General features: G+C 35.3%; 1 protein-coding gene across 1 annotated transcript in view; it reads right to left on the bottom strand.

Moving 5' to 3' along the window:
- The window catches only part of PPM1E (protein phosphatase, Mg2+/Mn2+ dependent 1E), a 205,436-nt gene that overhangs the window by 20,940 nt on the left and 158,370 nt on the right, over nt 1-26,126 (bottom strand). Inside the window, exons 2-3 of the mRNA XM_031966498.1 lie at nt 14,594-14,712; nt 1,979-2,178 (exon numbers count right to left, since the gene is read on the bottom strand). Coding sequence (XP_031822358.1) covers nt 1,979-2,178; nt 14,594-14,712 — 319 coding nt within the window. The remainder of the gene's footprint in view (nt 1-1,978; nt 2,179-14,593; nt 14,713-26,126) is intronic.

Raw genomic sequence — 26,126 nt, 5'->3', positions numbered from 1 at the left:
ATATCTGTTAAGTTCACAATTTATAAAAAAGAAAGATAAAGCTTATAACCACCATTTGGCTGTTCTATGCACTTAGAATGCATCCACCTACTCATCATTTAAAATTCTTAGCTTCCTTCAAATCAAATGTTCAAATATGATAATATTTATAAAGCATTTAACACATAAGCCTAGCATATAGTAGGCACTTTATTATTTCTTCCTTTTTTTCTTTTTTCTTCCTTCCCTCCCTTCCACATTTCCTCCATCCTTTCTTCTGTCCCTCTTTCTTTCCTTCCTTCCTTTTTCTCTCTTCTTCCACCCCTCCCTATCTCCCTCCTTTCCTTCTTTTTTGTCTTTCTTTCTCAATTTAAAAGCAATTTCCTATGAGAACTGATTCCTCTTAGTTGCTAGAATTCTCTTCTTCCTGAAATTTTATTGTATTTGTAAGTAAATACAATGTTTATAATATATAATAATAATATAATATATAAATATATTCTATTGACATGTTGCATCTTTCTAGTAGAATGTAATTTCTTTGAAGGAGGGGAAAGAACTATTTTTCATTCTGTCTTTTTTTATCCCCAGTGCCTTTGTTTATCCCTAAGTGTCTTTGTATATAAGTGTATTTAAGGAGGCACATAAATACTTATTAAGTAGGTACATAAATACTTATTGATGAGATCCTGGATCACTAGGTGGGGGTTTGGGGAGAAAACCTGAAATTCTGATAAAATTACTCCCTGAGGCAACCGTATAGTCCTATGCTCTGTTGAGCCCTTGCTGTGTCCAGTCAGAAATCCAAGTTGTGGTTAAATTCCCTCTATAAATCAGTCCATGGCTCATGACATTTTTTAGGTTAGCTGCCATGGTGACCAATGTGCCTCCCAGTGTCTTTCTCCTTCACCTCCCCCATGCCTCATGATATCTTTCCTTTCATTCCCTTTTCCTACCTCCTCCCCAATGCTTCATGGTGTTCAGCTATATACTCTCCCAAATCTATTTCATATTTACCTCTCCTAGTATCTATCTTGCCTTTTGTCTGTAACCCCTTTTCCTAAATAAGCCTACCTTTTGCCAAAGAGAATGGCCATTGTGAATTCTACACATAACTAAACTCCAACATTTGCTGCCAAACCCCAAAATTTGGTGCCACTTGCTCTCCTAAATTGCATCATTTGGTGCTAAAATTCAAGCCCGTCACTTATTGAATGCCTTCCCAGTGTTAGCTGCTGCTCACAGGTTTTTTTAATCCTGAGTAGTCCCTATCACCTGATTAAAAGAAATTTCTCTGTGAACTTTAACTGCATAGCATCTATTAGCTATATTTGTTACTGTTTAACCTAGAAATCCATCTAGATCAAAGAGGAGAGGCTACTATTAGGATCTACCCAAAGGGTTTCCTCTAAGCAAATCAAAATCATTCATCAATAGGCTTCTTTACATCCATTCCCACCATGTTTTGCATGATCAATAAAAAAATAATTCCAAGGGCATTTTTAGCTAACTGAAGCACAGGACTGAGAAATTACACCAACATTAAAGAGCAAGTCAATGAAACATTTAGAAATAAGTCCTTTGGCTTGCTCCTCAGATAAAACTTATTCTTCCCTTTTGATAATATTATCAAATGGATTTTATAACACACATGTGAATTTGTCCATAACAAAATGATTTGATAATATTAATATCATATCTCATATATATATAATGGCAAATTATAACAATCCTAAAATATCATATGATAATCATATTATAGATCCTCCTGACTTCAGGACTGGTGTTCTATCCACTGAACTCATATAGCTGCCTCCAGATAATAATATTATAAAGAAATAATTCTCCCTATTTAATGAAAGCAAACTCCTGCCACTTGACTTATGGTCCATCATTAAGAATCTACTAGTAACTCTCATTTTCAAATAAAGGAACTTAAGAGAGCAAGGCAAATCCTCTTCTCTTTATCCCACTGGCCCTTGGGATGTGCCCTTTTTACCTCTAGATTGAAGAGCATATTAAAATCAGGAATGCAGACGTGTTTGTCCTCCATTTTCCTGCGCATGTTTTTGATGGCATGGATTGATGTCTCATAATACAATTGGGGTTTCCTGCGGAGAGGGAAGTCCTTCACCCAACTGCAGCAAATCTCATGTAGTTTGCTGAAGACAGAACGTGCCAATTTCACTGTCTCAATCTCTGTGGAAGAAATACAGAAACCCCCAAATGAAAGACTTTAGAGGACTGTTTTTGCTTTGCATGTCTGCTTGCTAAAGACAGAAGTAATTCATCGTTGTCAAGTTCATCAATAGAAGAGATTCATTGTTCAGAAGAAGAAATGACAACTATTTTGCATTCAAAACCACAATTTTATATTATTACTGCTTGCCTCTTAGTTATTAACATCAGACCAATAAACAATCCTTCAGGCTGATTTCTCCAATTTCTGAAACTAGAGTTATTTTGCTTCCAGCAGGGGTTCTAGTAGCATAACTGCTCTTCCAACACTGTTAAATGACATTAACTTAAAATCTATAGCTGCAGGTAGTGACAAACAACAACAATTACAACAAAAGCCAAAATAACAGTTTATCTCATTTAAGTACTGTTGTCTCTTCCTCCTACTTTGCCCTTTTTTCCTTTTCCCAATTTCCTTTATTCCTCTCTGCTCTACCTTCTTTTTCCATCCCTTTCTTTGTGGAATACTAATGAATTGGAATTTTGTTGTAGAATGAAAGCTGCTTGAGGACAGGCAATATTTCACTTTTATATTTATATCTCAACACCAAGCGCAGAGCCTAGAAACAATAAATACTTAAGAAATGCTTGTTAATTAACTTTTGGGAAGGATTATTTCAGTATTATGTTGAAAGGGATCTTAGAAAATCTAGCCCAAACCTCTCATTTTACAATACAGAAATGGTGATCTGAGAAGTTACGACTTGCTCAAAGTTACACAGACTAATCAGGATAGAATCAAAACCACTGTACTATACTATTACATTTAGAGATTAAAGTTTTATGTTTTCTGTTCTTAATTTTAAAAGCAGACAAATAGGATATGTTTAATTTCACTTAGGAAAAAGTGTATTTTATTTATATGGGGACTCTTCTCTGTGAATCACTAACTTTTGGTAGAAAGAAAAGTTCCCTCTAGTTGGAATAAATCAATCTAAAGTTGATTGGGATCTGTCATTTTGTAACCTTAACACTGAAGAGAAAAAGTAACTCTTTAGCATGTTAACATATTTCAATTTTTGTGTGCTTTGACACAAAGATGTTCCTTCTCGATTATTAATATGGAGAATTATAAATAAAAGTTGTGTGACTTGACAGCTGTTAGCTGGTGCTACAGTTAGGCAATATTATTAGGAATCATTTGTGGCTTTTCATTCCATTTCAGTGGTTCTCAGGCTGTGGTATCCTCAAATTTATATGTGTATACAGCATTGTCATTTTCCTCACTATTTAACACTATCCAAATTGCATCAGTGACTCAGTGTAATAATCGAATGATATCTTGCACATACATTACTATTTTTCAAATGTATGTGATGCTATTATATTTAACAACATACACATTTGAGTTATTGACTTTACCACAGTTTTTTCTAATTGCAATTTCTAATTGTAATTTATTAAAAGCTATTAACAGCACAATTACTATCAGATGGCAGTCTATGAAATCATTTGTGGTTGGAAAACAACTCTAAAGGCACCACAGACTAATTGACTTGCTCAAACGTTCCACTTTTAATTTGTATGAACTTAAGTGACGGTGACAAAAGGAGCAATACATTGTGGGATGACTTGAATGGTGATGAAGAAATTACATTAAATCTAATTTTATCCTCTCCTCAAGATATAACAGTATTAAATTTCAAAGATAACAAAGGAGCTGCCTGGATTTTTTGCAATCTACTTCAAAGACTTCTAATAATCCCCATGAGAATCGGAAAGACGTAGTAAACAGAGTGTTTAACTTGAAGCCGGAAGATCAAAATTAAAAGCCAGTCTCTGTGACTGTCACTTAATTTCTCTGAATTGCAGGTAACTTCATAATACATGTTATACATGATTCAGGGAGTTCCTATATTGAGAAAATCACAGATCCTTGATTATCCTCAAATAGAAGAGAGAACAGAATACTATTTTAAAACCTGGATTTCTCACACACTTTACATGAGCAGACAGCCTGAGAAAAGCAAACTAACAAATCTTGAACAAGTGGGGCTGCATTTTCTACAAGAACCTGGGGATCCCATCTCCTATTCCCCAGTTTTGCCATTGTTTCTGTCTGTATTTCTTATATATTAGGACAAAAAGTTCAGAACAAGGGCTCTCAACCAACTGATTTCAGGTGAGAGATTGAATTTTAAGCCAAGATTAATCATGGTATCTATAACCAGTAAGTTCATCTTTGCCATCAAGGAATTCACATTTTAATGGGACAGACATGAGAATATCTAGGTACAAGACTACATGGTAGGTAGTCTCAGAGGAAAGACACTAGATTCTGGGAGTACCAGGAAAAGTCTTCTGTAGAAGTAAATTGAGTTGAGTTTTGAATGGAAAAGGAGAAGAGAGAGCAGATTCCAGGTGTGGTGACTATCATCCTTTATCAGCAATCTTTGCCCTTCCTTCCTTCAGTCTTTTTCCTTTAGGAAAGTGAAATAGAGTTTCTTTGCTGACTCAAAGAAAAAGCCTCTAAGGCTAGCAGCAGCATACATCACCCTGAGGGTGGGGGAATAAAAGGATTGGGCTTGAGTTCTTCTGATACAATAACTTTAATTCAAAACAACAAATCAGTTGCCTATTCAAGCAAAGCAGAATAAATGAGCAAATTTTAATTAACCATATACAAGGTGCCTTTCTTACTATAAATCATCAAGGTGGTAGTCTCAAGAGGCTAATTTTTTCAGAAGCAATTTTAGTGGATGCTTCAATCAATCCTGAATATATTTAATGTGTCAGAGTGAGATTATAAATGTTATGAGAACCAAGGGACTAAAGCAATTTGTAAATGGCAGAAGATATCATGGATAAAAGAAGAAGAAATGATATGAAGTCCTATGTTTCTGAGACCACAGGGAATTTTCAGCTGGATTGTAACTATAAACTTGTTCCCTCCCCAGAATTGCCCTATGAGATAATCTGGGTCTTCTGAATTTTAGCACATTCAGAACCCAGAAAGCTGTGATAGAAAAATATGAAAATAACAATAAATCCCTCCTTACCCTTGTATAGTGCTTCATAGGTTACATATTATTTCATTTGAGCCTCCCATCAATTATTACCCTGGTTTTACAGATGTTTAGAGAAAAATAAATGACTGGCCAAAGACCATAAGGTTGTAAAATAGCTGAGCTACAACTTAAGCTGTTTTCAGTGACAATCCCAAAAACTTCCATGAGTTTAATTATCATCTCAACACAGATGACTCTAAAATCTCTCTGGAAATCAAGTCCTACATCAGCTGCTAGACATCTACTCCAGGATGTCCCATAGGCATCTCAACCTCAAAATGATCAAAATGTAATTTATTACATGTTCCCCCAAATCCATTCCTTCTCCAAACTTTCCTATTTTTGTTGATGTCCCCCAAAACGTCTAAGCCATGAGTATTTGCAGCCTTGAAGTCAACCATGACTACTTCCCACTGTCACCCCTGAATATTAAAGCACTTGCTAAATTTTGTCAATTCTTTCTCCATGAAAAAAATCTCTAGATTTGTGCCTTTCTCTTAACTCCCTGAGCCACCATGACAATTCTAGCCTTCATCAATTATTTCTTGAATTATTGCAAAGCCTAATTATCTTGCTGTTTTCAGCCTCTCCCTCTGCAATCCCTCTGCAATCCTTTGGCAAATCTGCCAAATTAATTTTGCTAAAACATATTTCTAAGTTTCCCTTACTCAGAACTCGCCAATGCTTCTCTATTGTCACTAGGATAAAATATATCTCCTTAGTCTGGCAATTAAGGCTCTCTCAAATACTGCTACTACTTATCTTTCCAATATAATTGCATGTTACTCTCCTTTACACACTCACAATTCAAGACAAATTACTTGCAAGCTGTTCCTAGGACATAACATTTCATCTCCCTCCTCCCTGTTTTTGCACAAATGGTGTTTCATGTTTCAAATATACTTCCTGCTCTTCTCTGCCCCTCCAAACTCTTGATCTGCATCAAAAAGTATCTCAACTGCTACCACCATCAGCATGGATTCTTTCCTGACTCTGTTAGCTCTTTCTTCCTTCTGAATTGATTTTGTCTTACTTTGGACTTTATATTTACTTATCTGTGTACACATTATATTTTCCCAGTAGATATAAACTCCTTATGGATAGATGCTGCTTCTTTTTTTGACTTTCTAGATTCCCGAGGTCTAGCATAGTCTGGCATATTGAAATGTTCAATAAAAGTTGGCAAAATTGAAACTTATATCTTAGACTAATGTTTTTCCCATTTTGTTTTGTTGCCTCTCAATATATATTTTGCTGTTATGAGAAAAGCTTGTTTTGATTGGAAATAATCAGCGTGAAGGACAAAACACAGAAAGAACAGGGAAGCTAAGGGGTGGAGGTGAGGAGGAAGAGGATTTCAGGCATGGAATATATTATCCTTTGTCAGCAACCCTTGCTCTTCTTCCTGCCTTCTGTTGTTAATAACAGGGATAAGAGATAAAGAAGGGACTTGTGATTTCATTGATATATGGAACTCCTGGATGAGAAAAATCTCTTCCAGTGTAGACTGGCAACTTCTCTGCAACTTATAATATCAGAGAACTTTCCCAGAGCACAGAACCTATACTATATGCCCACTCTCCCTTAGATTTCTAAATAACACTTTCTCACCCAGTGAGCTCTCAGGACAGTTCATATTGGATGAGATAAATTAAATAAACTAAACATTTTCAAATGCTTTGGAATGATGGTATAGCAATTCATATCACAGGGTTATTAGCTTGGGTATATCTCTCTGGCATCTCTTGAAGGTTTTGAAGCAAGAATTTTGTTGTTGTGGAGTTGTTATAGTTGTGTCCCACTCTACATGACTTGGGTTTTCTTGGCAGAGATATTAGAATGACTTGCCATTTCCTTCTCCAGCTCATTGTAGAAATAGGGAACTAAAGTAAACCTTCAGAATCACACACTTAGGAAGTGACTGAGGCCAGATTTGAACTCAGCAGATGAGTCTTCCCGACTTCAGGTCTGACATCCACTGTGCCATCTAGCTTCCCTTAAAGCAAGAATAGTCACTACTTATTGATTTTCTCCCTATCTTCTCCATCCCCTTTCCTTCCAAGTCTCTTCAATTTAATGTCACAAGTTTGTGGCATTTAAGAACATTTTTCCTTAAATAAGAAGCTTGGTCAACCCATCAGTTTTTCTCTAACATGAAACATTTTCCTTAAGGGAGTACTGCAGAATGTCAGCACCACAAATAATTGCTGATTGAAATGGAAGGGAAAAGGGGAGAGGAGTAAAAATGGTCCCCAGTAGCAATCTACCCCCGCACAGCTGTAAATTACTCAGTAATCATTGTCTTGGTTCTGATCTAGAGTTAAAGCTGAGTCAGCTATCATCTTGACTTTATGATGCAGAATTTTATAGCAGTGACAGAGCTTGTAGTAGCAGTACTAGACAAGTAACTCCAAATCATAAAATTATAGGATCAAAGAGTTGGAAGGGACCCCACAAGGCTGTCTAGTCCAAATGATACACAAAAGAAATAATCTGCCAAGTAGTTATTCAGCCTCTGCCTAAAGACCTTCAAGGAGAGGGCTCTTGATGCAGACCATTCCACTCCTGGAAAACTTAGTTTTTCTGGAGGTCAATCCCAACTTGTCCTCTTTGGAATTTCTATTTATCCTCATCCCTCCTGGTTCTGTCCTCTGGAGCCAGAGAGAACAATTTTAATTTCCTTCTATATGATAACCTTCCAATACTTGAAGATAGCTCGAGTCTTCTCTTTTCCAGACAAAATATTCCTAGTTCCTTTAACTTATATTGTCATGACCTGAACTAAGGATCCTTCACCATCTTGGTTGTTCTTCTCTCAATCTAATCAATGTACATCTTAAAACATGATACCCCAAACTGAACACAGCATTCTAGATAAGGTCTGATGAGGGAACAATATAGTGAGACTATCACCTGCTATTTTGGAAGCTAACCATTTCTTAATGCTGCTTAAGGTCACAATAACTTTTGGGAACCATATCACACTTGAGTGTCTTTTTCACTAAATCCCTAGATCTTTTCCAGAACAATTGTTTTCTAAACATCCTTTCTCTATCTTATTTTAATTAAATTGGTTTTTTTTTGTACTCAAGTCCAAGACTTTACATTTATCATTGAATTTCATCTTAGTAGATTCAGCCAAAAAAGTCTGTTAATATCTTTTTAGATCTTGACTTCATCGTCCATTTTATTAATCATCAGTCCCAGTTTTGTGTGATCTGAACATTTGATGAGAATACCATTTACACCCTCATTCAAGTCATAGATTAAATCGTGAAGTAGCACCGGGCATAACAGATTGTTGGGATACTCCATTAGAGACCTCCTGGAAGGTTGACATTGAATCACTAAGAGCTATTCTCTGAGACTGGCCGTAAAACAAGCTCTGAATTCATCTTATTGTATTATTATCTAATCCATATCTTTCAATCTTCACCACAAGAAAATATGAAATTATTTATCAAAAATTTTGCTCAACAGAACCAGAAGAACATTGAACACAGTAACAGTAAGATTAACTGTGATGGACCTGGCTTTCTCAAAGATATGGTGATTAAAGACAATGCCAATAGTTTGGGGATAGAAAATGCCATCTAAGTCCAGAGAGAGAAATATAGACTGAATGTGGATCAAAACAAGACCTTTGTTTATTTGCTTTTTCTTTCTCATGTTTTTTTCTCTTTTGGTATGATTTTTCTTGCAAAACATGACAAATATAAAAGGACTATACATGTTTAACCTATATTAAATTGCTTGCTGTCCTCAGAGAAGGAGGAGGTGAGCAAAAGAGGAAGAAAAATTTGGAACACAAAGTCTTACAAAAATAAATATTGAAAGCTATTTTTATATATATTTGGGAAAACAATACTATTGCAGAAAACAAAATGAGCTCAGATATAGGTAAGCTATGTTCAAAGCATTTCCCTCATTTATTGGTTTGTAATCCTATCAAAAAAAGAAGTAAGATTAGGCTAGCATGATTAGTTCTAATAATGACATGCTGATTCATAGTAATCATCACTTCTCTTTCTAAAGGTTTGTTAAACCATCTCTTTAATGATCAATTCTAAAATTTGACCAAGAATTGAAGACAACCTTATTGCTCTACAATTGCAGTCATTAATATCTGCCCCCGCCCCCAGTTTGTGTGTGTGTGTGTGTGTGTGTGTGTGTGTGTGTGTTTCTCTCTTTGTCTCTCTCTCCCTCAGCAATTGGAACACTTGCTCTTCCCCAATTTCATGGCATCTCTCATTTTTCTATAATGTTTTACATATTACTGAGAGTAGCATGGTCAAACACATCTGACAGTTCTTTCAGAAACCAAGGCTGTAGTTCATCTGAGGTTGGTGACTTGATTTTTAACAAGAGCAACTAGGTGTTCACTTATTATCTATTTATCTTGGGCATCAATTTCCTGTTAATCATTTTCTTCTGTCATTTTCAGAGTGAAGGTCATTTTTCCTTGTTGCAGAATTAACAGAAATAAAATACAAATTGAATGGCTTTACCTTTCCCTCTTGTTAATTATCACCAACCTACTCATTTTATGCACAGGTCCTTTCTCTTCTTTGGTCTTCCTTTAGCTTCCAAAATATATTTTTAAAAATTCAACAAGTCTTTTTAGTTGTTTTTTAGCTTCCTTTACCAGCCTTAGCTCATCCTTAATTTTAACATTCTTGACAATTTTTACAGGAGAGAACCACACTCTAATATTCATTCTCTGATTTTGCTTTTATCTTCTGTAAATTTCTTTTAAAAATTCAATTCGTTGGTGAATTGATCTCTCCAGAAAAATTTCATTTTTCTTCCTCAATGGAATTATTTCCCTTAGTATCTTCGAATTTCATTTCTTGAGCAACACATATCTCTCCTGAGCTCATTTTCTCTGAAACATTTTAATCCATAGGATCCTGCATATCTTTCTTTTGAAACTTTTGAAGTCTTCATTTCCCAAATCTAGAAAATTAGGTGATAACCCAAAATCTGCTTCTCTTATACTTTCTCCTCACTTATTCAGGTTTACTATCATTTCTATCTCTGAAATAAATTTCTCCCTGTTAGTGAGAAAACTGACCCAGAATAGCATTTTCCATTGATTTCTCCATCTTTTAAGGATGAAATAATCAATAAGTCAAGATGAGTAAGAGAGAGCAAGATAGTGAGAGTGAGAGAATGCTATGCCAGCAGATGTCATGATAATAAAAGTCCTATATCACCACTTTATCATATCTTTGCGGAATGCTTGTGATGTTCCCCAAACTCTTCATTTACTTCTTCTCTTCTGTCCAGGTAATTGTTGGTATAAGCCAGTGACAAAGTCACTTTATTTCTCTTCCCTTTGACCTTCATTCAAATACTCTCCATCATGCTAGTTCCTGTATTTCTATCTTCTTAATATGCAGTGTTACCCCACTCTCCCCATTCACTTACTCTTCTTCTTTTGAATAAGGTAAACCCATATCCAGAGTCACAGTACAATCATATGGATCATACCCCCAAGTTTTCACATGAGGTCAAATTTACCTCCTTACACTAATACTTCTAATTATTGACAATTAGAGCAGGAATTCTAACTTCACTTTGGACCATATTGATTTCAGGTGTCAATTGATTTTGATAAAGACAAGAAGAGACATTTGCTTCCCCAAAGCAGTTGTTCTAAACCTCCTCTTCTTTTTAATCTTCAACTCACCTCTTAACCTTTCACCTCATCACTTTGCTCCTCTCAGCAAATTACCTCAGCTCCTATTTTACTGTGAGAACCCAAATCTTTTGACCCGAGTTGAGCTAATTCCTAAACCCTTTCACTCCCATCTCTTCCAGTCTCTTGGATCTTGCTAGTTGATTAACAACATAATCCAAAATATACTTTCTTTGGCCCTACTACCCCCACAAACTATCTTCTTATCTCTTCTTCCCCTCTTAAGCTTTTTTTTAGCCAGACTAGCTTACTTCCCATTAGTGCTTCTTCATTTACTACTTACTACACTCTTCCAACCATCTGCAATCTGGCTTCTGTTCTCAATCTTTTCACTCATATCTTCCTCTCTCAGGTCATCAATAATCTTTAAAAATTTTTCTCAATTACATGCAAAATTTTTTTTAATATTTGAATTCCAAATTCTCTTTATCCCTTTCCTCCATCTTTGAAAGGCAAGCAAGTTGATGTAGATTGTACAATGCAGCCATGCAAAATATATTTTCATATTAGCCATGTTACAAAAGAAAAAAAAACACCCCAAACCCCACAACAATCCAAAAAAGCAGGATTAAGAAAGTATGCTTTGATCTGTGTTTAACCTTCATTAGCTTTTTTCTCTGGAGGTATGTAGTATTTTTTCATCATAAATCCTTTAGCATTGTCATAGATCATTGTAGTGCTGAGAATAGCTAAGTGATTCATAGTTGATCATCCCACAATATTGCTGTTATTGTGGTGTGATGGTCTGCTGGTTCTCATTTCATTTATTAATTTAATTTTTATGATTTTTTCCTGCTCACTTCATTTTGTATCAGTTCATATAAGTTTTCACAAGTTTTTCTGAAACGATTCAGCTTATTTCTTATAGCACAATACTATTCCATAACAATCATAAACCATAACTTGTTTAGCTATTCCCTACTGCTACTAAAAAAAGATCTGCTATAAATATTTTTGTATATATAAAGCCTTTTCCTTTTCCACAACTTCACTAATAGTGCATTAGTGTCCCAATTTTTTTCTACATCTCCTCCAGCATTGTCATTTTCCTTTTCAGTTATGTTAACTAATCTAATAGGTGATGTAGATCTAATCTAGATGTAATCTAGATCTAGTGTAGTAGTGTAGTGTAGATGTAATCTTAGATCTAATGTAGATGTAATCTAATATGATGTAGAATCCTAGTTGTTTTAATTTGCATTTCCCTAATCAATAGTGATTTAGAGCATTTTTTTCATATGACTAAAGTTATCTTTGATTTCTTCATCTGAAAATTACTGGTTCTTATCCTTTGACAACTTATCAATTAGGGAAAGACTCATTCTTATAAATTTGACTCAGTTCTCTATATAGTTGAGAAATTAGGCCTTTATCAGGGAAACTGACAATAACCTTTTAATTGGCAATGCCAATAATTTTTTCTCAGTCCTTATCCCTGCTTAACTCTTCTGCAAAACTCTTCCCTCCTACCTTTTCTCCCTCTGGCTTCTGTGACTCTCATCTTTTCTGACTCTTTACCAACCTTTCTGACCAGAGTCCTAAATTAGTTTTTCATCCTTCTGTCACTCCCTATGCATGAACATTGCACAAAGCTCTAGATTTCAGCGTTCTTCCCTTTCCATACTCTTCCAGGATGATCTCTTCTGTTCCCAGTGGTATAATAATCACATGTTTGCAAATGATTCTCAAATTGAAATATCTAGTTTTAATTTCTGCCCTGTCCTCCAGTTCTCCACCCAGCTGCTTCCTGGACAGCTTCACCAGGTTGTCTTACTGGCACCCCAAACTCAACATGTCTAAAACATAACTCATACATCTCTCCTCCTCCCTTAAAAAACAACCCTAAACCCCTTCTTCTTTCCAACTTCCCTATTTCTGCAACAATTGCTATTATTCTCCCAGTTACCCAGATTCAAAATCTATCATATTCGTCTCTTCCTGTTTTCTCATTCCCTCACATTTAATCAATTTGCTATGTCCTGTGCCTTCTGCTCCACTGGCTCAGCTTTTTCCTTCCCCTATACCTTTTGGTCAAGGTCTCATCAGCCCTTATCTGGACTACAGCCAATTGCCTACTAACTCTCCACTCTCAGACACATCCTTAACATACCTACTGAAATGATATGGGGCACAGGTCCTACTATGTCACTCCTTGGTAAATCTACTTATATCCCTTGTTCCTCTAACTCAACATGACATCTCTCTCAATGCATTTGTACAACCCATTTTTCATCCCATGGCACTCTCCTGATTTCCGCCTTTCAGGATCCTTATTAGGATTCTGACTCCAGTACTATTTTATCCTGAATCCCACCTGAAAGCATTCTCTTCTTTTTTTCTACTGTTTCATGAATAGAATATAGAATCCTCCAACAGCATTTAGTTTGATTCTCACCTGTTTTTCCAGTCTCAGTTCATATTACAATGCTTTATGGACTTCATATTCCAGCTAGACCAGACAGCCATTTCCTGAGCTCAACCTTTCATTTTCTGCCTCCAGGGATTCACAGGGACTGTCTTACCTAGGATACCCTCACTTTTCATTTTTGCCTCTTTGAATTTTTCCTTTAAAGCTCAGTGACTTCCTCCCCTGTAAGGCTTTTCTGATCCCCAGCCTTATTCCATTTGCCTTACATTTTAATTTATTAATGTGCAAATTATTTCTCCTAGCAGAATGTAAGTTACTTGTGGGTAGGGATTTTTGCTTTGGTCATTGTATCCCCAACACCTAGTACTGCAGCTGGCACAGAGTAAACACTTAAATGTCTGTTGAATTGAATTATATATATATATATCATGTTCTTCTGGACAATAAAGTCCTTGAAATCAGAAACTATGGCACTTTTTATCTTTTTATCAGTGGGGCCTAGAGTGGTAAATAGAGTGAGTCTTAGGCTAATACATTGAAATGAAAAATTGCCATATTAGATTATTTTGAGCTGAAAGGTCTTTTATTTTCAAAACATCAGCATTTCCTTAGAGGCAGTTTTGGACTGAATAAATTCTGCCTCTCTAAGACATTGACAAATCTATTTTGCTCCTTTGCCTGGGGGAAGAAGCCTACAATAGCCTTTCTGAAAAGCTAGAATGCCAGCTGTACATTTTTCTTAGAGCCACCTCCCTATTGATTGATGTGAAATTTACTGTAACAAAGAGTCCAGGTTTACCATTGTTTTTAGGAATGTTTAGTTTTTTTGTTCTTGACTTTTTTTTAGTATGGTGGACCATTTTCAGTGCTCTATTTATTAAAGGTAAACTACAAAACTTTACATTTTAACTTTAAAATCAGAAATGATTAATAATAATAATGACAGACTACTTGACTAATAAGTAATTCTCTTTAATAATTGACTAATAATTAATGCTTCTCTTTGGCTCACTCTTTCTGTGTATCTAGACATCAATCCCTTCTACTATAGTTGTCATTGTAATTGTTTTCTTTGAATCTGTAGCATGGTACCTTCCTATACCTCTCCTTTCTTCTGAATTCATCTACAAAAGCTAAACATTTTTTCTCCCTTCCACTTATTTTTTTAAAATATCCCTTTCGGTAGTCAATATTGAATTATAAAACTAAGAAAATACAGAATATAGATTTAGGTGCCACTTGCCGTGGGTCATTTTGCATAACATTTTAGTATTTTAAATAATGTACAGAGCTACTTACCCACAGTCCCCTCTGAGCCATCTGTTTCCTTTGGTATATAGTACATAGAAAGATCACTCTGAAGGACTTCATCTGATGTTGCTCTGGCTAAAGCAGCAGCCAAAAAGGAAGGGCAATTACTGAAAAAGATAAAGGGAAGGCAGACTTCAGCAAGAGTTCATAAAGCAGTGAATTTCATATAAAGCAGAAGTCATTTCAAAATCAGAAGGAATACAAGGAGATCAAAGTCAAAAAGGCCCCATATATACCAAAATAGTTGTAGTAGTGTTTTTTGTGGTAACAAAAGTAGAAAGAAAATGAGAACTCTTAGGTTGCAGAACATCTGAAAGAAATGTGGGATGTGAATGTAATGGAATATTATTCTGCTATAAGAAATGAAGGGAAGGGATTCAGGGAAATATGGGGAGGTGTATGAATGAATGCAGAGCAAAAGAAAAAAAGGAGAACCAGGAGAACAATAAATACAATAACTTCAATGATGCTAATAAAGATAACACGAAAAAGCAGCTAAATTCAGATGAAATGCAAAGTCAATTGTGGTCTCAGGGAGAAAGAGAGAGAGAGAGAGAGAAAGAGAAAGAGAAAAAGAGAGAGAAAGAAAAGAAAAGAAAAGATGGGGAGGGGTTGTGAGGAAGAGGGGGGAAATAAGAAGGGAATACATACAGACTGTGGGGTTTTTAACTTTTTTTTTTTGGTCACTGAAAGGGATTCTAGAATTGTCAAGAAATGATTATGAAATTAAAAACAAAGAGGCATCTAAAACAAAGGGGATACAGTAGCAGTGTTTAAATCCTCCATTGCTAGGCAAAACATTTAGAAAGAGACATTTTGACAATTGTCAAATCAATTTAAACATATGCATAGAACACCACATCAGGAGAGATGCAAAGATTAAAGAGATTGTGGCTCTTGCTCACATGGAATTTGTAATCTACCAGAGGACATGAAAAGAATCTCTACCTAGGATAGGGCAGCTAGGTGGTACAATGGAATCAGGAGAACCTGAATTCAAATGTGACCTTGGACACTTATTATCTATGTGACTCGGGGCAAGTCACTTAACCCGATTTGCCTCTTTGCCTGATCTGTGAAACAATCCAGAGAATGAACAACCATTTGTATTTTTGCCAAGAAAACCCCAGGAGGGTCACAAAGAGTTAGATGTGATTGGAATGAATCTGCCCCAATTATCTATCATACAGGTAGGTCCTTGTGAAACTCAGGAGTTCTGAGGCAATATACATTTAGGTGGAATGGTACCTAACAAAGAGTTTATTTTTCTGAATCAATCCAATGGTCCTACCAGAGCCCCTAATCCTTTTTAAAAATTATTATTAAAGCTTTTTATTTTCAAAACAAATGCATGGATAATTTTCAACATTTAAATTACAAAGCCTTGTGTTCCAACTTTTTCCCCCTCCCTTGCCTTACCCCTTCCCTTAGATGACAAGTAATCCAATATATATTAAGCATGCGCAATTCTTCTATATATATTTTCACAAATATTTATATCTATATATACAATTTTCTCAATGCTACACAAGAAAAATCAGATCAAAAAGGAAAAAATAGGAAAAAAAGCAAACAACAACAAAAAGAGTGAAAATACTATGTTGTGATCCACATTCAGTTCCTATATCTTTGGGTGCAGATGACTCTCTTCATCACAAGATCATTGAACTGGCCTGAATCATCTCATTGTTGAAGAGGGCCATGTCCGTCAGAATTGATCATCATATAGTCTTGATGTTGCTGTATACAATGATCTCCTGGTTCTGCTCATTTCACTTCGCATCAGTTCATGTAAGTCTCTCCAGGCCTCTCTGAAATCATCCTGCTGGTCATTTCTTACCGAACAATAATATTCCATAACATTCATACATGATAACTTATTCAGCCGTTCTCCAGCTGATGGACATCCATTCAGTTCAGTTTCTGGCTACTACAAAGAGAGTTTCTACAAACATTCTTGTACATGTGGGTCCCTTTCCCTCCTTTAAAATCTTTTTGGGATATAAAGGATATGCACAGTTTGATAACCCTTTGGGCATTGTTCCAAATTGTTCTTCAGAATGGTTGGATCAGTTTACAATTCCACCAACAATGTATCAGTGTCCCAGTTTATTCAATCCTCTCCAACATTCATCATTATCTTTTCCTGTCATTTTAGTCAATCTGAGAAGTATGTAGTGGTACTTCAGAGTTGTTGTAATTTGCATTTCTCTGATCAATAGTGATTTAGAGCACTTTTTGTATGACTAGAAATAGTTTTAATTTCTTCATCTGAAAATTGTCTGTTCATATCCTTTGACCATTTATTAATTGAAGAATGGCTTGAATTCTTATAAATTTGAGTTAATTCTCCATATATTTTAGAAATAAGGTCTTTATCAGAACCCTTTAATGTAAAAATTTCCCCCCAGTTTATTGCTTCCCTTCTAATCTTGTATGCCTTGGTTTTGTTTGTACAAAAACTTCTTAACTTAATAAATATAATCAAAGTTATCCATTTTGCACTGCATAATGTACTCTGGTTCTTTTTTGGCCACAGTTTCCTTCCTTCTCCACAGATCTGAGAGGTAGATTATCCTTTGTTTTTCTAATTTGCTTAAAATATTCTTTATATCTAAATTATGAACCCATTTTGACCTTATCTTGGTATAGGTGTTAGGTGTGGGTCAATGCCTAGTTTGTGCCATACTATTTTCCAATTTTCCCAGAAATTTTTTTTTGGTTTTTTTTTTTTTGCTGAGGCAATTGGGATTAAGTGACTTGCCCAGGATCACACAGCCAGGAAGTGTTAAGTATCTGAGGCCAAATTTGAATTCAGATCCTCCTGATTTCAGGGCTGGTGCTCTATTCACTGTGCCACTTAGCTGCCCCTTCCTAGCAATTTTTGTCAAATAGTGAATTCTTATTCCAGAAGCTGGGGTCTTTGGGTTTAATCTTTTGGTGAGTCTAGACCCTTTAATTCATTAGTGTGGGAACTTCCACTGCAGAAACTCCCTTCACCCATGCAATCAGGAATTTCTCTGTAATTTATAGTCTTAAGAGAGTTTATGAGTGAATGCCCATCAACTGGGAAATGACTGAATAAATTACAGTATATGAACGTTATGCGCTATTATTGTTATATGAGAAAAGATCAGCAAGATGGTTTCAGAAAGATCAGCTAAGTGAGCACCAAGAGAACATTATACACAACAACAAAATTATGTAATGATCAACTCTAATAAATGTGGCTTTTTTCAACAATGGTAATTCAGGCCAATTCCAATAAACTTGTGATAGAGAGAGCTCTCTGCATTCAGAAAGAACAGTGGGGACTGAATGTGCATCACAATATCATAATTTCATTTTTTTTCTGTTTGCTTGCTTGTTTTTTTCTTTCTCATTTTTTTTTCTTTTTGACCTAGTTTTTCTTGTGCAACATGATAAATGTGCAAATATGTATAGAAGAATTACACATGTTTAATGTATATTAAATTACCTGAGATCTAAGGGAGGAAGTGGGAGAAAGGAGGGAGAAAAATTTGGAACACAAGGTTTTGCCAAAATGAATGTTGAAAATTATCCATGCATTTGTTTTGAAAATAAGAAGCTGTTATTTAAAAAAAGAGAGAATTGCTTAAGGGTTAAGAGTTAAGGATTTAGGGGTTAAGGTTGTTTAGAGGTTAAGAGCCTAGCCCAGAGTCTCAAAATTATGAAGTGATTATATGGGCTCTGAACCCTAGATCTTCCTGACTCCAGCTCTGAGCTTTTGAGTAATCCTTCTTAATTCCTTATTGTATACTTGAAAATGACTATTTTTATAAAGATTGTCTCATTTTATTCCCTTGGCTTTATGACCAACCATCTATCCCCAATCACCTTTTATACACAATCATCTCCTTTGCCCCTCTCATCTTTTCAACCTCTCTGAATTATAAAGGAAACTTTTTTGTTCAATTTCCAACTGTTTAGCTTGAAATTCATAAAAGCATGTTAAAACTTTAGAGAATGAGAGCATTAACCATCAGTTCCATTAGTGGCAGATGTATCAACTGCAAGACACTTTTAGTCCCTGTTAATTTTTTTTCTTTTTTTGCCAGACAGAATGAAAATATTTTCAGCGAGGTAGGGAAGAGGATTATCTGACTAATATCTAGGGAAATGTTCAACATCAAGCATCTATTCCCATGTGACAGAAAGCTATAAACTAAGTCTGAATCTTTTCTCCTAATTTTGACTTTGAATTAAAACAGTGATTACTTGTGAAAAATCAGATTTGCAAATATATTTTAAAACAGTCACATCAGAGAATGTTTGATACTACTTAAACAGAATCATATCCTGTCATTATCCAGAGACTTATCAGGAGTGACTAATGTGCTAATAACTGCCTCCATTCACCTTTTCTCAAACACTACTAGGAAAATTAGGATATATGAAGTTTTGACATTTGAGCAAATGTAAGATATATCTGGGTGCAGCAAAGTGACACAGGAGATAGAACTCTGGGCCTTGAGTCAGAACACTTATCTTCCTAAGTTCAAATCTGGCCTCAGACACTTAGATATATTTTCTTAATTTTTCTCTTCTGTAAAATGAAGAAAGAAGTGGCAAACCTCTCTACTGTCTTTGCCAAGAAAAACCAAATCACCAAAGTAAAACACAAAATGACTGAGCAACAACAATAAATATGTTTGACAAGAATTAAAGGAGCACAAATTTCTCTTGTTGAGAGGGGATGATTTAACAAATTCCACTGCCTTGAGACTTCTCTGAAGTTTGTGTTAAGTTCTTTGTTTTGGGAGGAGCTTTGAAAAATAAGAATATTTTGACTAATTCAGTCACCTCCTCTCCAAATGGAAAATAGAATTATGTTTAATTAGAATAACGCTGGTAGTATCATCTGAAAGATGCTAGGTCTAGAGTTGGAAGAAACCTAAATGGCCATGAAATTCAACTCCATCATTTTACAGATGAGAAAACCTTCTGGGGAGATGAAATGAGTTGTTGAGGTTTAGGAGGGAAGGAAGTATCAGAAGTGGGATAATAATCCAATTCCTTGAAGCAGGGACTATTTTTTGCCTGTCTTTATTCCCCTAGAACTTTGAACAGTGTCCAAGTACGGCAAGTGTTTGCTGACTCCAGAGTTCTTTCCATTGTATCATGTTGATGAATTCCACTTGACTCTTCTGAAATCAGCAAGTTCAATTTTGTGATCACTTTAAATACCAGTATCATAATCATAGGATGATAAGATCCTAGATTTAGAGCTGGAACTTTAAAGGCCATAGAGTCCAATTCCTTCATTTTAAGGATGAAGAAATTGAGAAAGAGAGAGGTTAAAACTTGGGAATATGCTCTGTCTGCTCTGTATTTTGGGGAGTAAGTCTAGACCATTTAGTTCATTGGTATGGAAACTAACAGTGCAGAAAGTCCTTCCACCAATGCAATTAGCAACTTCTCTGTAATTTGGAATCTTTAGAGAGTAACCTAGGTAAAATATTGGAAATTGAGAGGATGCTCATCAATTGAGGAATGGCTGAATGAGTAGTGATATAGGAATGTAATGGGATAATATTGTACTATAAGAAATGATGAATAGAAGAATTTCAAAAAAACCTGGAAAGACTTACATGAATTGATGCAAAGTAAAATGAGCAGAACTAAGAAGTAATGTGTGATAATCAACTATGAATGACTTAGCTCCTCTCAGCAATGCAGTGATCCAAGACAAATTCCAAAGGATTCATGATAGAAAGTGCTATCCATTGCCAGAGAAAGAATTGATGAACTTTGAATACCATTTTCACTTTCTTAATTTTGTGTTTTTTTTCTTTTCAGTCTGTCTCTTCTTTCACAATATGACTAATATGGAAATATGTTTTACATGACTGCATATAAATAACCTATGTCAAATTGTTCACTGTTTGAGGAAGAGGGGAGGGGAGGAAAAGGAGGAAGGGAGAAAAATCTGGAACTCAAAATTTTATAAAAATGAATGTTAACAATTGTCTTTACATATAATTGGAAAAAATAAAATACTATTGAGAGAGAGAGAGAGAGAGAGAGAGAGAGAGAGCGAGCACGCACGCCTAGGAACAGTAGGTGATTAAAAAATTTGCCCAGAATTACAAAGCCAGTAAATATCTGCATAGGATCTGAATTCAGGTCTTCTGTACTTCAACTCAGGAATTCTAAATTGTTAAGTAATGCTCTTTAATTACTTGAAATAGACTTGAAAATGATTGTTTATATATATTTTTTAAATTTTATACCAATTTGGTATTGGCTAAGGAATAGATTAGTTGATCAGTGGAATAGATTAGGTTCAAGGGACAAAACAGTCAACAAATATAGCAACCTAGTCTTTGACAAACCCAAAGATCCCAGTTTGGGATAAGAACTTACTGTTTGATAAAAATTGCTGGGAAAATTGGAAACTAATATGGCAGAAACTAGGCATTGATCCATACTTAACGCCGTACACCAAGATAAGGTCAAAATGGGTTCATGACCTAGGCATAAAGAATGAAATCATTAATAAATTAGAGGAACATAGGATAGTTTACCTCTCAGACCTGTGGAAGGGGAAGGTCTTTATGACCAAAGCAGAACTAGAGATCATTACTGATCACAAAATAGAAAATTTCGATTATACCAAACTGAAAAGTTTTTGTACAAACAAAACTAATGCAGACAAGATTAGAGGGGAAGCAATAAACTGGGAAAATATTTTTACAGTCAAAGGTTCTGATAAAGGCCTCATTTCCAAAATATATAGAGAATTAACTCTAATTTATAAAAAATCAAGCCATTCTCCAATTGAAAAATGGTCAAAGGATATGAACAGACAATTCTCAGATGAAGAAATTGAAACTATTTCTAGTCATATGAAAAGATGCTCCAAGTCATTATTAATCAGAGAAATGCAAATTAAGACAACTCTAAGATACCACTACACACCTGTCAGATTGGCTAAGATGACAGGAAAAAATAATGATGATTGTTGGAGGGGATGCGGGAAAACTGGGACATTGATGCATTGTTGGTGGAGTTGTGAACGAATCCAACCATTTTGGAGAGTAGTTTGGAACTATGCTCAAAAAGTTATCAAACTGTGCATACCCTTTGATCCAGCAGTGTTACTACTGGGATTATATCCCAAAGAGATTATAAAGAAGGGAAAGGGACCTGTATGTGCACGAATGTTTGTGGCAGCCCTTTTTGTAGTGGCTAGAAACTGGAAACTGAATGGATGTCCATCAGTTGGAGAATGGCTGAATAAATTGTGGTATATGAAAATTATGGAATATTACTGTTCTGTAAGAAATGACCAACAGGATGATTTCAGAAAGGCCTGGAGAGACTTACACGAACTGATGCTGAGTGAAATGAGCAGGACCAGGAGATCATTATATACTTCAACAACAATACTAGATGATGACCAGTTCTGATGGATCAGGCCATCCTCAGCAACGAGATCAACCAAATCATTTCTAATGGAGCAGTAATGAACTGAACTAGCTATGCCCAGAAAAAGAACTCTGGGAGATGACTAAAAACCATTACATTAAATTCCCAATCCCTATATTTATGCACACATGCATTTTTGATTTCCTTCACAAGCTAATTGTACAATAATTCAGAGTCTGATTCTTTTTGTACAGCAAAATAATGTTTTGGTCATGTATACTTAGTGTGTATCTAAGTTATATTTTAATATATTTAACATCTACTGGTCATCCTGCCATCTAGGGGAGGGGGTGGGGGGGGGTAAGAGGTGAAAAATTGGAACAAGAGGTTTGGCAATTGTTAATGCTATAAAGTTACCCATGTATAAATCCTGTAAATAAAAGGCTATTAAATAAAAAAAATAAAATAAAATAAAATAAAATTTTATACCAGAAGTAGGGACAAGATGGGATTTGGAATCAGGAAAACATGGGTTCCAGTTCAGCCTCTGGCACAAACTGACTATGAGAAGACAAATCTCTTAATCTCTCAGGGCCCCAGGAAACAACACTCAAAGACTATAAATTACAGATGAGCTACTGTTTGCACCAGTTAAGGGACATTCCACATTGGAGTTTTCATAGCCAATGAATTAATAGACTTTTGTCATTTAAATATTCATACACATCTCACCTCTCCCCCTCAGCCCGATTCAATACAAATTACTTTGCATTATCATGTTTTTCTTAAACGTCCATCATTCCAACCATCCAGGGCTTTATATCTTTATAAAACAAGTCCACTAAAGAGAATGAATGCTCATTTAGTATTTTGTTCTTTGGTTTAGACCTCAAAGCACCCAATCAACCTTCCTAGCTTTGTGCAGGTAAATGTAATTATTCTGTATTATGTGCCATTGGATCATTTTTAATTTGGCATAAATATCTTCAACTAAGAAAAGAGAGAAATTATTCATCAGCATTCTATTTATACTTCAATTGGATAGCTAATCATTTAAACAGGATGTTCTTTACCAAAGCAGTAGTGTCTCTGTGTACATGAAAACATATTAGAATTTCTCAGACTACTGAATTTTCTATGGTTTTGCTCATAAGGAGGCTCCCAGATTCAATAAAATTGTCACATAATGATACTCGTGAACAAACTAGTATGGGAACTGTGAGAATTGAATGAACCACCTTGACTCCATCTTGTGACTCAATTCTTGTTCTAGCTCAGTTACCTTTCTATTCAATTATGTATCTGATTAAATACTGATACTTGGGAGAGAGAAAGTGGAACAACTTTTCTGATTTCTGTTGACTCTTTCCTTCCCAATTTGGAAATCCTTCAAAATCTTTCTTCCAATTAGAAATCAGATTACACAATCTTGTATCCTGCTTTGTATCCTGTTAATTATTTTCCTTTAATGCATAACAATCTGTTTTCCCTTGTATTCAAGTCCAATGCCAAGCTGAGGAAGCCTGATCCCAATTTATTATGTAATTGTCATACGTTGCTTAATAAATCAATATTCTCAAACCTGTTTCCTTAGTTATTTCAGATTTCACCATCCTGCTACTTTAAACTAAAATAATTGTATTTCACAGTTGAAGTACATACAAATTCTCGACTCAACTGGCTTGTGCTGAAATCTTTGGGATTAGGCCACAGTCACAAAGTTCTGATTATTTATCCCTGCTATTAATGCTAATCTACTGTTAAAATGATATATTTAATTTTTGGCCAGCACATCTTTTAGCTTACGTCGCCACCCTGTTTGTAGTCTTAAAAAAAAAAAAGCCACAAAACCAAAACCTGTCTAGAAGACTATTTTATGATTCCCAAAAAGACACGGATTGTGTTCTAACGCACAAACCACACACTTTCTGTGGCTAGGTCTTTAGTCAATGTTTACACAAATTAATTTTTTTGTCAAGTTTTTCCTAAATGATTCTTTTTGTAAAAGTCAAGCAGTGATACAGCAGAATGTGAAGACAGACACAGATGTTCTGTCATTATGGGAGCATGAAAATCATTCTTAGAATCTGTGGATTAATGCTATATTCCCTGCCGAACGACAAATCTCAAGAAAGAGCATGTAAATTTTCTATGTAAGACATGACTACTTTCCTGTTTAGATTTCACACTGGAGTATGTAGAATCAGCAACATGGACTACATTAAAGAAAACCTTTAGGATTTTGTCGCTGTAAACACACAAGTTGGTGTTTTTTTTCCTTGCAGTCTGCCTTTGTTTGCTAAAGCAATCAGGCAAAGTTCCTCATAATAAATGGCAATAACCCCAACCCTCAGTAAAGCAGTGTTATCTCATAATTCACACCATGTGCTATCTCTATTTTGCCACAGGTTTCAAAAGATTAGATGCTATCTCAGTATCTGATCAGTAACATAGCCTGACTCAAAGGCTGGATTTCATACTGGTTGCATACTGGATGAGCTGACACTTTTCTGGGAGAGAAAAAATTATAGCATCTAACAGCTATGTCCAATCTTAAGAGAAGCATTATAGAATGATGGGACTGGGAGTCAGGAAACCGGTCCCAACTCTGCTGTTAACTGGCCACATGACACTAAGCAAATAATTTAATTTCTCCGGACCTCTGTTTCCTCCCTTAAAAAACAAAGAAACTAAAATCTTTATATTTATTTATATATAAGAAATATATTTTCTTTTATATTGAATCTTTATATTTTTTTATTACTCTAAAATATGATAACTTTCTGATTCTAAATGTCCAGAATACGTTTGGGTACCAATAGTATTTTAACTTATTTTAGCAAGCTGACAAGAGTTAATATATTAAAAGTAATAGAAGTGACAAAAATAAAAACTTCCATTTCTATAGCAATAATTAATTTTTAATTTGCCATAAATGATTAATTAAACTAAAATGCTTTAGTTAATTACTTATTAATAAATTAATTTTGTTAATTTATGGCAAATAATAATTTTAGATTTCCAAAGAGCTTTCCTCACTCCTGTGAGATAGGAAGCTCAGAGAAACTAATCAAGAGCAGCCCAAGTGGATGGTTAACAGAATTTTATTCCTCAGACCCTAAGGACCATGTTAGATACACAAAAGCAGGTATTAATGAGACCCTTTCCCTCATGTACATGCTAGTATTTTCTGTGTACACACAAGAGAATACAAATTTTCAGGCTGCAAACTGAACTCTTGTTCTAGCCCAAACCAGGCAACATTTTCATTACAATGCCAAACCTACACAAGTCACTAAAGACATTATTAGATAAATTAGAGGTTTGAAAGAACAGCCTTCCTGACACTGGTAGTGTGGGTGTCTACGTAACACCCACAGCTGCAGTTCAGCAGTCTTGGCAGGGCATTGCTAAGGTAATAAGAGACTCTGAAGGTGGGAAGTTTCCATCAATTAACTTTGAGAGAAACCATCTGAAGCAGACTCAACTCAGCCCACATATTGAAATGATGTTATCTCCTCAATGTGCCCTTGTTCTAGAATGACAGAACTGAAACGATGAAAAATTTATGATCACTTCCTTGGAATTATTCATCTGGGTGCTAAGTCTAGAATAACACACTAAACTAAAAATAAAGAAGGCAAATTTGCCACTATCTCTAGATGTATTAAAATGGCTTAGAATTTTTTTTTTTTATCAATTCTTATCAGATAAAACAGAGCCCAGATCAGGAAAGACATTTTCCTTTTCAAAGATGCTTTCTTTCCAATTAGCAACCATCAGTGTCACTACCCCACCTCCGCCCCGGGAGTTAGGTGACAGTGATATCTGTCCATCAGACATTCTCTTAATAAAGCTTGTCTTTCTCTGCCTGTGTACTGCTGGCTCCTGACTGGCCAGTTTCAGAGATTTCTTCTTTGACTATCATAGCACAAAGCTCTTTCCCTGATGCTTTCGTCAAAGCAATGTTTACTTACTGTGATTCACCCAGATGGTTTGATGCTTAAAAGGGACAGAATAATGGGCTCTCCTATATGCACAGAAGCCTGGGGAATTTATTGAAAAATGTGATATTTTTAAAGCCTGTTTCCACTTGATGGTAGACAGGTATCACAGTGGACACACTGCT

Source organism: Sarcophilus harrisii, chromosome 4, assembly GCF_902635505.1.
Source record: "Sarcophilus harrisii chromosome 4, mSarHar1.11, whole genome shotgun sequence".
Taxonomy (NCBI): domain Eukaryota; kingdom Metazoa; phylum Chordata; class Mammalia; order Dasyuromorphia; family Dasyuridae; genus Sarcophilus; species Sarcophilus harrisii.
The sequence above is the reverse complement of the archived record's forward strand: the minus strand, read 5'-3'. Positions and strand labels throughout refer to the sequence as shown.